This window comes from Moschus berezovskii, chromosome 17 (assembly GCF_049115385.1).
Source record: "Moschus berezovskii isolate FMDL1 chromosome 17, NW_MosBer_1.0, whole genome shotgun sequence".
Taxonomy (NCBI): Eukaryota; Metazoa; Chordata; class Mammalia; order Artiodactyla; family Moschidae; genus Moschus; species Moschus berezovskii.
The window spans coordinates 72,932,556-72,945,889 of NC_142476.1; the positions used below are offsets into that span (position 1 = coordinate 72,932,556).

Here is a 13,334-nt window from a genome sequence, read left to right on the forward strand (position 1 = left end):
ATAGAAATAACTATGATCATTACTGTTATTCATTTGTAATTAGTAAAATATATACTCGTCAGTGATGAGGGCATGACAACCCACTCTGGTATTCTTGCCATGAAAATCCCATGGACAGAGCAGCCTGGCGTGTTATGGTCCATGGGGTCACAAAGAGTCATACATGACTGAAGTGACTTAGCACACATACTTGTCTATAAGAATTTGAAAAGGCTGTAATATAAAGCACTTACACCTGTTGACCAAATTACTAGTAAGGAGATTAAAACAGTTAAAAAAAAAAGTCTCTCAACAAATAAGCCCAGGACCAAATGACCTCACTGGTGAATTCTAGGAAGTATTCAAAGAAGATTAAATACCTAGTCTTCTCAAACTCTTCTTTGATGAACATAGATGCAAAAATTCTGAACAAGATATTAGCAAACTGAATCCAACAAGACATTGAAAGCCTCATGCACTGTGATCAAGTGGGATTTATTCCAAGGATGTAAGGATGGTTCAGTACCCACAAATCAATCGAGGTGATAAGTCACATCAGCAAAATGAAGGATAAAAGTCATATGATCATCTCAATACATGTAGAAAAAGCATTTTACAAAATTCAACATTAATTTATGACAAAGACTCTCAGCAAAGTGTTTATAGAGGGACTATGTCTCAGCATAAAATGGCCATGTATGACAAACCCACAGCTAACAATGGTGGAAATTATGAAGGCTTTTCCTACAAGATCAGGAATAAGACAAGGATGCCCTCTCACTACTTCTAGTCAACATTGTTTGAAATTCCTATCCACAGCAATTAGCAAGAAATCCCTGGTAGTTCAGCTGATAAAGTGCAGGAGGCCCTGGTTTGATTCCTGGGTCAGGAAGATCCCCTGGAGAAGGGATAGGCTACCCACTCCAGTATTCTTGGACTTCCCTGCTGGCCCAGATGGTAAAGAATCCGCCTGAAATTCAGGAGACCTGGATTTGATCCCTGGGTTGGAAAAATCCTCTGGTGGAGGGCATGGCAAGCCACTCCAGTATTCTGGCTTGGAGAATCCCCATGGACAGAGGACCTGGTGGGCTATAGTCCATGGCGTTTCAAAGAGTTGGACATGATTGAGTGACTAAGCACAGCACACAAGAAATAAAAGGAATCTAAATTGGAAAGAAAGAAAAGAAAAACTGTTGCTGTTTGCAGATAACACATTATTGTTGTTGTTGGTCAATCACTAAGTCATGTCCAACTCTTTGTGATCCCATGGACTGTAGCATGCAGGGAAAACTATCACTATTTGCAGATAACATGTTATGGAAAACCTAGACTGCCCCCCAAAAGCTGTTAGAACTGATAAATAAGGCAAGTTGCAGTATATAAAATCAGTATACAAAAATATGTTGTATTTCTATACACAATAATAAACTATGAGGAAGAGAAATTAAGAAAACAATCATATTTATAATTTCATCAAATTGGTAAAGAATCTGCCTGCAATGCAGGAGACCTGAGTTTGATCCCTGGGTTGGTAAGATACCCTGGAGAAGGAAATGGCAACCCACTACAGTATTCTTGCCTGAAAAATCCCATGGACAGAGGAGCCTGGCAGGCTACAGTTCATGGGCTCGCAAAGAGTCAAGACACGACTTAGTGACACCACAAAAGCAAAATAGGAATAAATTTAACCAAAGAGGTAAAAGATCTGTACATTGAAAACTATAGGACACTCATGAATGAAACTGAAGATACAAATTAGTGGAAATTTATTTCTTATTCATAGATTGGAATAGTTAATATTCTTGAAATGTCCATCTTACCCAAAGAGTTAGTCTCTCAGTGGTGTCCAACTCTTTGAGACCCGACTGTAGCCCACAAGGCTCTTCTGTCCATGGGATTTCCCAGGCAAGATTACTGGAGTGGGTTGCTGTTTCCTTCTCCAGGGGATCTTCCAGACCCAGGGATCAAATCCGGGTCTTCTCATTAAAGGTAGATTCTTTACCATATATGCCACCAGGGAAGCCCCCAAAATGAAGATTGCAGCCTAGGAGACAGTACCTCTGATAGCTCTGAGAGACTGCTCTATCTTATCCAAAACAATCTATAAATTCAATGCAATTACTTTCAAAATTCCAAGGGCATATTTCATAGAACTAGAACAAATAATTCTAAAAGTTATAGCAAACCACAAAAATCATGAATTATCAAAATGATCTTGAGCAAGAAGAACAAAACTGGAAGAACTATCCTCCCTGATTTCAAACTCTGCTACAAAGCTATAGTAATCAACACTGTATGGTGTTGGCACAAAAACAAACATACAGATCAATGACACAGAATTGAGAACACAGGATTGTGCCAAATAAAATTAAAAAAAACCTCACCAATACAGAGAACAGTTTACTGGTAACTGTAGGGGACTGTGGTTGAGAGGGGGTCGAAACTGATGAGGGTGTCAACTTGTATAGTGATAGGTGGTAACTAGATTTGTGGTGACCACTTTGTACTATGTACAGATGTTGAATTATAATGCTGTACAACTGAAACTAATATGAATAAAAAAAGGTTTCATAGCTTTAAAAGAATTTCACTTGAACATTTGTCAGACATTGCTTGGAAAACTGAGATTTCATATATATATACATATATATATATATTACAGGTTCAGAGCAGTTTGTTGGAAGAATGCAAGATTTTCGATTATACCAAGTGGCGCTTACAAACAGGTAAGCCAATTGAAAATTTTACACCTGAAGTATAAGGATAAACTCATTTAAGTAAGAATATCATGAATATTTTAGAATTTTCTATCTTTATAGTGTTTGGCGAATTAATGTTTATAGTGTTTGCTTTGGCTTAGTCTATGGTTTTTATTCACTAGTGCTACTCTGTGGGTAACTCATAACATAAAATTGATAAAATTGTGTACAAATTATTTCTTCTAAGAAAACTAGACTTTAAAAAAAAAAAGAAAAAAAGGAAACCTAGACTTTTGAACAAGTAGTAGTATATAATTTAGGATGTTGTTGTTGTTTTGTTGCTAAGTCATGTCTGACTCTCTTGAGACCCCGTGGACTGTAGCCCACTAAGGGCCCCTGTCCATGGAATTTCCCAGGCAAGAATACTGAAGTGGGTTGCCATTTCCTTCTCCAGGGGATCTTCCTAACTCAGGGTTGAACTCGCATGCCAGTTGTTTACCATGAAACCATGAGGGAAACCTGTAATTTGGGATAAAAGTGAAGTGAAAGTTGCTCAGTCGTGTCTGACTCTTTGTGACCCCATGGACTGTATAGTCCATGGAATTCTCCAGGCTGGAATAATGGAGTGGGTAGCCTTTCCCTTCTCCAGGGGATCTTCCCAACCCAGGGATTGAACCCAGATCTCCCGCACTGCAGCCAGATTCTGGAGTGGGTATCCTTATCCCTTCTCCAGGGGTCTTCCCAACCCAGGAATTGAATCAGGGTCTCCTGCATTGCAGGCGGATTCTTTACCAACTGAGCTATCAGGGAATCCCCTTATACATTTGTTTAAATGTTCTGTTTGAAGTTGTTTCTAATACTTAAGAAACCACTATATCTGCCTTTTAAAATTGCTTTGCTGAATTTGTAAGTACTAGAGAGTGCAGAACAAAGGAAATGAGTACTTATATTGATGTATAGAAAAATCTCAAGAGACTGGACCTACTAGACTTTGAGAGAAGAAGAGTAAGTAATTTGAAGTATCGTTATATATTTCTATTTCCAGTGAACAAATCATTGTGTGGACTTGGACTATATTTATTGAAGTATTTCTTCATCTTGAGAATAGGTAGGAAATCTTTCTTAGGTGTTTTTTAAGGCATGCATATTTCCATTCTCCTCAGAAAGTTCAAGGAAAATTCAGCCTGAGATATCCTCTGAAGTTTGTTTCCTGAGTTATAACTTGATGATATAATATTGCATCATTGTATGAATACGTTGATCTTATTCACTTGCAGAAGAAGAATGTTTGTTCATTTTTCTTCAAGGGAAATGTAGATTAGTATAGTGAATTTCCAATGACAGAGCTAGTTCTTTAAATTTGAGACATTGCTCTTGAGATGAAGTGATGATCTTATGTCCATTAACAATGTACACATTCTTTTAGTTAGTCTATATGATCCAGGGATGCCTGAATATAGGATGCTGTAACACTGAAATGCTTTCTCGGGGAGATTTATGGCCACTAGTCTCACACTCATTTAAATCATTTTTGTCTAAAATTCTGAAGAGCAGCATTGCTAATAAAGATTTTCTTCAGATAAACATTTCACTGGATGGTCACAGTTGGCCCTATGCAACACATGATGTCAAGTGAAGAGTGTGAATGAGATTTAAAGAAGTAGGTGTGCAATTCTGTGTTTTAAGTGAGTGAAAAAGGTGACCACCTCCTCCATTTGTCCTTAGTGGGGTCTGAGAGAAGTCTGATCTCTCAACTTAGACCTGGGTTGTTCTCTACTTAGACCTGGTTTGCTGGTGTTGGCCTATCTGAAATGTCTGGAAAGGCATTATGTAAGAGAATGCTTATAAATAGAATGACTGATTTTGCTCTGTATCAGTATATTGCCCTTAATGGAAAAATTAAATATATCTGCCTGAAATTGGCATTCTTCTTTGACTGTTGGCAGTGGCCATATGATCTGAAGCCATTGAAGCATTTTAGGGTGCCAGAATCTGTACTGATGAGTCACAGGAAACCATTGACAAATGGGTTTGGCCCCAGTCCCTTCTCCTAAAACAGCAGCAGATAAAATAATTTTCTTAATTCTTTCCATGGATGAATGGGGGACCCTATCTACGACTCATTATTTTCAATACTTTATTGTTCACTCATAGTGATAAGTCAGCTTAACAATCTTAATGTTGCCTTTCTTTTAATAAAAAATAGGCACAGTAAAGTATTATATTTTAACAAATATCTTGATAATCAGTCAAGGACTTGTGCATGCTTCTTGATGTACAAAATTAACACTTAAGAATGTGCTGATTTTACACTGAGAATAGACTTGTGGTTACTTGTGGTATCTGTGGTTACCAAGGGCGCAGGGTTTAAGGGAGGATACAGTGGGAGTTTGGGACTAGCAGATGCAAACTAGTATATTTAGAATGGATAAATAACAAGGTCCTGCTGTACAGCACAGGGTACTATATTCAACATCCTGTTATAAACTATGAATGGGAAAGAATATAAAAAACAATGTGTATGTGTAACTGAATCACTTTGCTATACAGCAGAAATTGATTACTTTGTAAATCAACTATACCTCATTTTAAAAAATGCACTGTTTTTGATATACAGTTTTTGAGACTGCATATGTTTGACTAGAAATGACTTTGATTTTATGTTGTGTTTAGAAAATTATTAAGGCTAAGTGTCTGCAAGTCAAAACATCAAGATACTGATAGTCATTGGTAACACCTCTTAGAAGTCCTGTCTGTTCCTTACCATCTTCCTCTTGACTCCTACAGAGAGATTCAGGAAGTTTTCTCCGGAGATCTACCCAGATTGCATATCCAGTCACATTGCCGTTGCCCTGGCAGCCACCCTCGTGTCCATCGTTTGGAACAGCGATACTGCATTCCTAATGATGCAGAAGACACAACCAAAAACAGGGTGTTACGGCTGAATCCTGAAGCCCATCCTCTTTCTTTTGTCAATGATAACAATATTGGTACTTCATGGGTGTCACATGTGTTTACAAACATGACCCAGCTTAGTCAAGGAGTGACCATTTCCATAGATTTGGAAAATGGACAGTATCAGGTAATTCGTAACAGTGGGATGTGTGTTAGTTTCCTGTGCATATTTCAACAAGCTACCACACATTTAATAGTTTTGCAATCATAAATTTATTATCTTATGGTTATGAATATCAGAAGTATGAAATCAATGTTGACAAGGCCATGCTCCCTCTAAAGGCTGTAGGGAAGAATCCTTCCTTGCCATCTCCAGATTCTGGTGGCTCCTGGCATTTCTTGGATTATGGCAGCATAACTCCAATCTCTGCCTCCATTTTTCATGGCCCTCTTCCTTGTACATCCAGGATTACCTCACCTTGAGACCCTTAATTATATCTGCAAAGACTGTATTTTCAAATAAGGTTGCAGTCACAAGTATCAAGAGTTAGTACTTAAACACATCTATTTGGGGAAACAATTTAACTAGCTATAAAGTGAAAACTGAATTAGGCAATTGACCATTACCTCATCAAAGCAGTGTATCATAACCTATAAAATAAAAATATTTCAAAGAAGATATACAGGCCCTAATTTTCTAGAGATTTGTATCAAAATCATATGAAATATGAAAACATTCTTTTCAATATTAATAGTAGCACAAATTAATGAAAACTGCAGTCCTTATTGTAAATAACTGTAAGAAGAAATATATAACAATTATTTTATAGAAGTAATGTTTTGTTCATGTCTTTATATCAAATATATTAATTTTCACTTTATAAAATCCTTGAGAAGAGGGACATATATGCAATTATAGAATGTGTTGCCTTTACTATAGGACTATGGAATTTCTGATGTCTAATAAATATTTGGTGATTGTCATTATAAGGAAGTAAGCTATTATGTTTGAGCATAACAATTCCTGTGATTTGATTTATACTGATGGGGTCAAACTTAAAACTTCAATGACAATTAACATTCATTTTCAGGTGTTTTATATTATCATTAAGTTCTCTAGTCCACAACCAACAGCAATAAGGATTCAGAGGAAAAAGGAGACCAGCCTAGATTGGGAAGATTGGCAGTATTTTGCTAGAAATTGCAGCACTTTCAGAATGAAAAACAATGGTGATTTGGAAAATTCTGATTCTGTCAACTGTCTTCAACTTCCCAAGTATGAATACTTTTTAAATTATTATCTTTGAATGCATTTAGGAGTTAATTTGAATAGACTAATGTGCAGTAGTAACCGAAATGCAAGCTAGCTAAGCTGGTAGAGACTTCCTCTACCACCAGTTTTCTTGAGGAAGATTTTTCTAAGATTATTCCTTAAGGTGAGTTTTAAACAATGTTTAAAATTCCTGTAAGACTTTATAGAATATCTCTTGCTTACAGTCTCACTTGTGCTTTAAAACTGATTTTCAGATTAGCTACCAAGTTATATATATTAATAGGATTTTTATTATGTCCTCAGGGAAATGTTTTACTATATTTTCTGGGATGCTCTCATATTGCCTGTATATAAAATATATGAAATGTTTGTTTCCAAGAATGAAGAATTTAAGCTATTACTGTGTTATAATGTCTACTTTGTCAAAAATATGAATAGCTTTTCATGATTTCAAATTTCATCAACAGTTTTACTCCATATTCCTGTGGTAATGTCACCTTTAGCATCCTAACACCTGGACCAAATCAGCGTCCTGGATACAATAATTTCTATAATACCCCATCTCTTCAAGAGTTCGTTAAGGCCACACAAGTACGACTTCATTTCCATGGACAGTACCATACAATTGAGTCTCCTGTCAGCCCCAGACACAGATACTATGGGATCAATGAAATCACCATCACTGGAAGGTAGTGTTCATGACCAAAGTTTTGAGTGTGCTTTTCATGATGGATCTTGTTTCCAACAAATTTTTGTCATGCTCATTTAAAAATACATTAGCCTTTTATAGAAAACCAGATTCCAGTCTCCAGGTATTGAAACTGTTTCCTATTCGAAGATTTTGGGGGGAGATTTATATGTGAGTCTTTGCTGTACATAATATCACATTGTTAGGAAAGCAATTTTCAAAAGCTGTGGGTTTAGAAGTTATGATACCCTGAATCCAACTTAGAAAAGAATTGGCAAATATTTTGCTTATTTTTTTCTGGAATATAATTTTCAAGTATTCTTGAAATCAAAGAGAAGAAGCTAGATTTGAAGTTACAACTGTAGTACCAGCTAGTTTGTAAGTACTGAGCTTGATCTCTGTAAGTTCACAATTCAGAGTTTTATGAGGAATATCTGTTTTCCTATAAAGGAATAATGGAAAATTATAGGACACTCTAAGTAATTTATAAATATCTGGATCTAGTAGATAACAAAGTTAAACAAATAAATAGTTGGAAAACTACAAGATAGCATACTCCCTAGTATGGAAATGCTGCATATATAGACTCTACTTAGAATTGATTTGTGCTAGAAGAATGATATACCCTGTGAATAAAGCGCATATTTAAAAGCAGACTGGAATATCAACATATAAATATTATTTTTTAAGTCATAGCACAATGAAAAAATAGCTGTTAAATTTTAACCATCTAATTTTGAGGAAAAAGACAAATTGAAATGTGTTAACTTTATTCTTCAGTTTATTCTGAACTTTGTAATCTCAATTGTGTTTTCAGTAGTTTAAGTAAATGCTTTTTCATGACAGGTTTGCCACATGGTTAATATTGATACAAATAATTCTGAATGAATTTGAAAATCAACTTCACAAATAGTATGGGTTGGATATTGATGAAAATCCTTCCAATACTTCAGTGTTAATTTAAAACTGTTATGAATATTATCCATATGATTGAAGAGGAAATGAGTTTTGTATTGGTTAATAAACTTGCCTCTTGTTAAATTCATATAGTGGATACATACATAGATCTTTAAATATACTCACAGTTGAGTTGGTGTTTCTAAGGAGTTGTTTTATGCTCATGTCCACAGATGTCAGTGCTATGGTCATGCCAATCACTGTGACACAACAAGCCAGCCCTATAGATGCCTCTGCTCTCAGGAAAGTTTCACTGAAGGACTTCATGTGAGTTCTCTGTTTATGTATGGCAATCTCAAAAAAGTGGGTGGGATGTTGAATATAAATCCTTTAAACTTGATTTGGTCTAACTTTTCCTTATGAGTAAAAGTAAATTGATATGAACTTAAACTGTTAATTGTTTCAGAAAACATTTTCATAGAGAAGAATGAAAGCTATGACTAAAGTTGAAAACTTTATTTAAAAATACTCTGTGGGAGAAATAACAACTAATACTAAACCCAGAGGTTTTCTTTTTCCTTTTTTTTTTTCTGTTTCATCAGCATTATCATATTTTATAAAACAACTTTTAAGGCATATAAATAGATGGAACTAAGGAAAGGATCAGATTACTACACCTAAGGGGTATGTTTGTGCAAAGGTATATAAAGAGATCTTTATATGACTCATCAATCAAGTTTACTTTATTGCTGATATCAGGAACTTTAATTAGTAGTTAATTTGAAAATCACTTAGAAGTTACATTGCTTTAGTTTGTCTCTACTTATCAGGGTAAGTTTCATACTTGAAGTGGAAATTTAGCTTCATCTTCAGGAATTTAAGAGAGATTTGTTAGAAATAAATATTCAGCGTAAACATCAGTAACAGATGATATGAAAGAGGGTTACAGCAGCAGAAACAGGGTTACAACAGAGATAAAAGTAGAGTATGTCATCTTCAATAAATGGTGTTTGAAGCAATTGGTTGCCGATTTGTAAGAAAATAAAGTTACTTGATGCTGGGAAAGGTTGGGGGCGGGAGGAGAAGGGGACGACATAGAATGAGATGGCTGGATGGCATCACCGACTCTGTGGACATGAGTTTGAGTGAACTCCGGGAGTTGGTGATGGACAGGGAGGCCTGGCGTGCTGTGATTCACGGGGTCGTGGAGAGTCGGACACGACTGAGCGACTGAACTGAACTGAACTGAACCTCATGACATGTACAAAAATCTAGGTGCTTAAAGAATTAAATATAAAAACAACTGTAAATTTATGAAAATAAAGATTAGAACAATATTTCTAAATTTCAGGTGGGGTCTATATAAGCAAAACATATGAAATACAAAAGAAAGAAGCATATCAGGAGTCATAAAAAAATACTGACATTCTGTCATACAAGTATTCTTTATAAGTGAGGGCTTCTCTGGTGGCTCAGATGGTAAAGAATCTGCCTGCAATGCAGGAGACCTGGGTTTGATCCCTGGGTTAGGAAGATCCCCTGAAGGAGGGCATGGCAGCCCACTCTAGTATTCTTGCCTAGAGAATCCCCATGGACAAGAGGAGTCTGGTGGGCTACAGTCCATGGGGTCACAAAGAGTCAGACACGACGACTAAGCAACTAAGCACAACAGTGATAAGTGATGGGGCTGATTGAAAATATTTAACAGATAGAGATTTGAGATCCCTCTGAAAAGAAAACACACACTATTCTACCTACAACTACAGATCACACTTCTGACACCAGATATATGGTTTTTTTTCCTACACCAAGCAATTCAGTTCTCAATGGACACCAACTGGGTGTCCTACAATTTAATTCAGTTCTGAGACTAATTGGAATTAGCACAGACCTCATGGGTTTAGAGCTTAGTCCCAGAAGACATCACTCACTTTAGAAGCCAACTGCAAGTAGTGCATCCCCAGGTTACCTACAACTTCTGTCTGACTTAGCTACAAATTAGAAGTTCCCCTAATGCACTCCTTGGCTTGATAATTTGCTAGAAAAGCTCACAAAACTCAAGTAAATAGTTAACTTATTAGATAACCATTTATGATAAAAGGATGCAACTCAAACAAGCCCAGATGGAAGGGATGCACAGAGACTGTCAGGAGGAAGGGGAACAGAGTTTCCATGCCCTCTCTGAGCACGCCACCCTCCCAGCACCTCTATGTGTTTAGCAGTCTGCAGGCTCTGAGAACCTTTTCAGTTAGAATTTTTATGGATACTTCATTACACATGATTGATTTAATCATTGGTCATTGAACTTGACCTTGAGCCCTTCTCACTTCCCTAGAGATCTAGAGGTGAGGCGGAAAGTTCTATCCCTCTGACCACTTGGTTCTCTTCCCTGGCACCAGCCCTTATCCTTAAGGTGTTTCCAAAAATCATCTTATTAAAATAAACTCAGGTGGAAAGGGACTTGTTATGAATATAAAAAGATATTTTTTACCTTTTTGTTCTGGAACTATTTTAGGAACTGGGAATAGAAACTAAGTTTATAACAAAATATGCCCCTATCACTCTTACTGGTTAGGAAATTACAAGAGTGTTAGGAGCTGTGTGCCAGAGACCAAAAATATGTATTTTATTATGTCACAATCCCTAATACACAAAGAACGCTTAAAGAATACTAAGGAAAATAATTAATGATATTTGTTGTTCAGTCACTCTGTCTTGTCTGAATCTTTGCAAACCTATGGACTGCAGCACGCCAGGCTTCCCTGTCCTTCACTGCCTCCCAGAGTTTGCTCAAACTCAAGTCTATTGAGTCAGTGATGCTATCTAAACATCTCATCCTCTACCACCCTTGTCTCCTGCTCTCAGTCTTTCCCAGCATCAGGGTCTTTTCCAATGAGTTGATTCTTTTAAACAGGTGGCCAAAGTTTGAAGCTTCAACTTCAGCATCAGTCCTTCCAATGAATATTGAGGGTTGATTTCCATTAGGATTGACTGGTTTGATATCCTTGCTGTCGAAGGTAATAATAATAAGGGGCTAATATACTAACAGGCAATTCACAAAGAAGACAATTTTCAACAAATGCATCAAAGTTTACTAATTTCAGTTTTAATTAGGAAAGTACAGATTATAATAAATTTTTGTTTTTAGCCTATCATATTAGCAACAAATTTCAAAATTGATGACATTTATATTTGCGAGAATATGAATTTTTAATATAACATTGGCAGAACTCCCAACTGATACAAAATTTTTGGAGGATTATATAGTCATGTGTATATTAAATTAAGGGGCTTTCCTGGTGGTTCAGGGAGTAAAGAATCTGCCTGCAGTGCTGGAGACCCAGGTTCAATCCCTGTGTCGAGAAGATCCCCTTTAGAAGGGAAGGACTACCCATTCCAGTATTCTTGCCTAGGAAATCCCATGGACAGAAGAGCCTGGTAGACCACAGTTCATAGGGTCACAAAGAGTCGGACATGACTGAGTGACTAACACATTTACACGTATTAAATTTAAGTTGTAAATACAGTGGATTACTTTATGTAGTTGTTGTTCTAAAAATCAGTTCTTCATTGACAAGAGTATGGAATGGTTATATTTGTATCTTTTGTTACATAAATATGAGATTATACATTAGTGTATTTTAGTTTTTAAGATACCACTGTCTCTTGACTCTTATATGACTTGCATGCTTTCCCGCCTTCTAGATCTTCCCCTGAATTGTGTTTTGTTAGTCACTTTACTTCTCTGTGTAGTTTGTTTTAGAATTTCATGGAATATCTTGCTTTAAAAACCATCTGTAAAGGATTTGACAAACTCCATTTTTGTCTTCTGATATTTTTAATCTATTAGTTTTCAACTTCAGCATTAGTGTGTATAGTTCAATGGCAAGAATACTTTCTGAGATGCAGCATTCCTCTGGCACATTTAGAATGTCTTGCTAATCTTATGTTTCAACTTAGGGTCTTTGATTTGATTACAGCCACCTTTCTTTCTATGTGCTCAAACCAAAACTTCTACATTCTAATTCAGATGTTCATTTGAACCTATTCTCCAGATCATGGATTTATATGCTGATTTTTTTTTAATTTTCATTTTTATTGGAGGCTAATTATTTTACAATATTATATTGGTTAGTTTTACCATATATTGACATGAATCCGCCCCGGGTGTACATGAGTTCCCCCTCCCAAACCCCCCTCCCACCTCCCTCCTCCCCTTATCCTCCCTCTGGGTCATCCCCGCATACCAGCCCCAAGCATCCTGTAACATGCATTGACCCTGAACTGGCGATTCATTTCACATATGATAATATACATGTTTCAATGCCATTCTCCCAAACCATCCCACCCTCACCTGCTCCCACAGAGTCCCAAAGACTGTTCTATATTTATACATTTAGTCTTTGCCACTAGTTAATCGATTTGAAAGAAAGAATATTCTATATTTTTCAGATATCTAACACTGGAGTCTTTGAGTGTGATTGTATTAGTATATCATGAAAAAAATCTCTAAACATTGATGTTAATGTTTATATGGCTTACCATATTGTTGCAAAAGGTGGACCTCATTTATTCACTCTTTATTCAGCTGTAATTGTATATTTAAATTTTGGGCAATTTGATTTGCTCTTGATATTAAAGTGACATTTATACTGTTTTTCTTAGTGTCGTCTCCTTTTGGTCATTTAAAATAGACACTTATTTTTTGGCAGTCAGTGATTTCTTTTATAACCTCGCTCCTCCTCCCCAAGTCCACTAATAACTCAATTAAAAAATGCTCTGGGATGAATTGAGTAGGACACTTTGATCTGAATCAATCCAGTAAATGAAAACTGAGGACTGCCTAATACTTTCATTTGATCCATTGTTTTTTGAGCTTCTCTTGCTTTATTTTGGCTAGTTA

The 13,334-nt window shown here is 36.3% G+C and overlaps 1 protein-coding gene across 1 annotated transcript in view; it reads left to right on the forward strand.

Annotated features, from left to right (window-relative positions):
• Window positions 1-13,334, forward strand: part of USH2A (usherin) — a 969,245-nt gene that overhangs the window by 107,465 nt on the left and 848,446 nt on the right. The window contains exons 4-8 of the mRNA XM_055419911.2: window positions 2,642-2,705; window positions 5,466-5,760; window positions 6,665-6,849; window positions 7,314-7,535; window positions 8,665-8,758. Of these exons, the coding sequence (XP_055275886.2) occupies window positions 2,642-2,705; window positions 5,466-5,760; window positions 6,665-6,849; window positions 7,314-7,535; window positions 8,665-8,758 (860 nt within the window). The remainder of the gene's footprint in view (window positions 1-2,641; window positions 2,706-5,465; window positions 5,761-6,664; window positions 6,850-7,313; window positions 7,536-8,664; window positions 8,759-13,334) is intronic.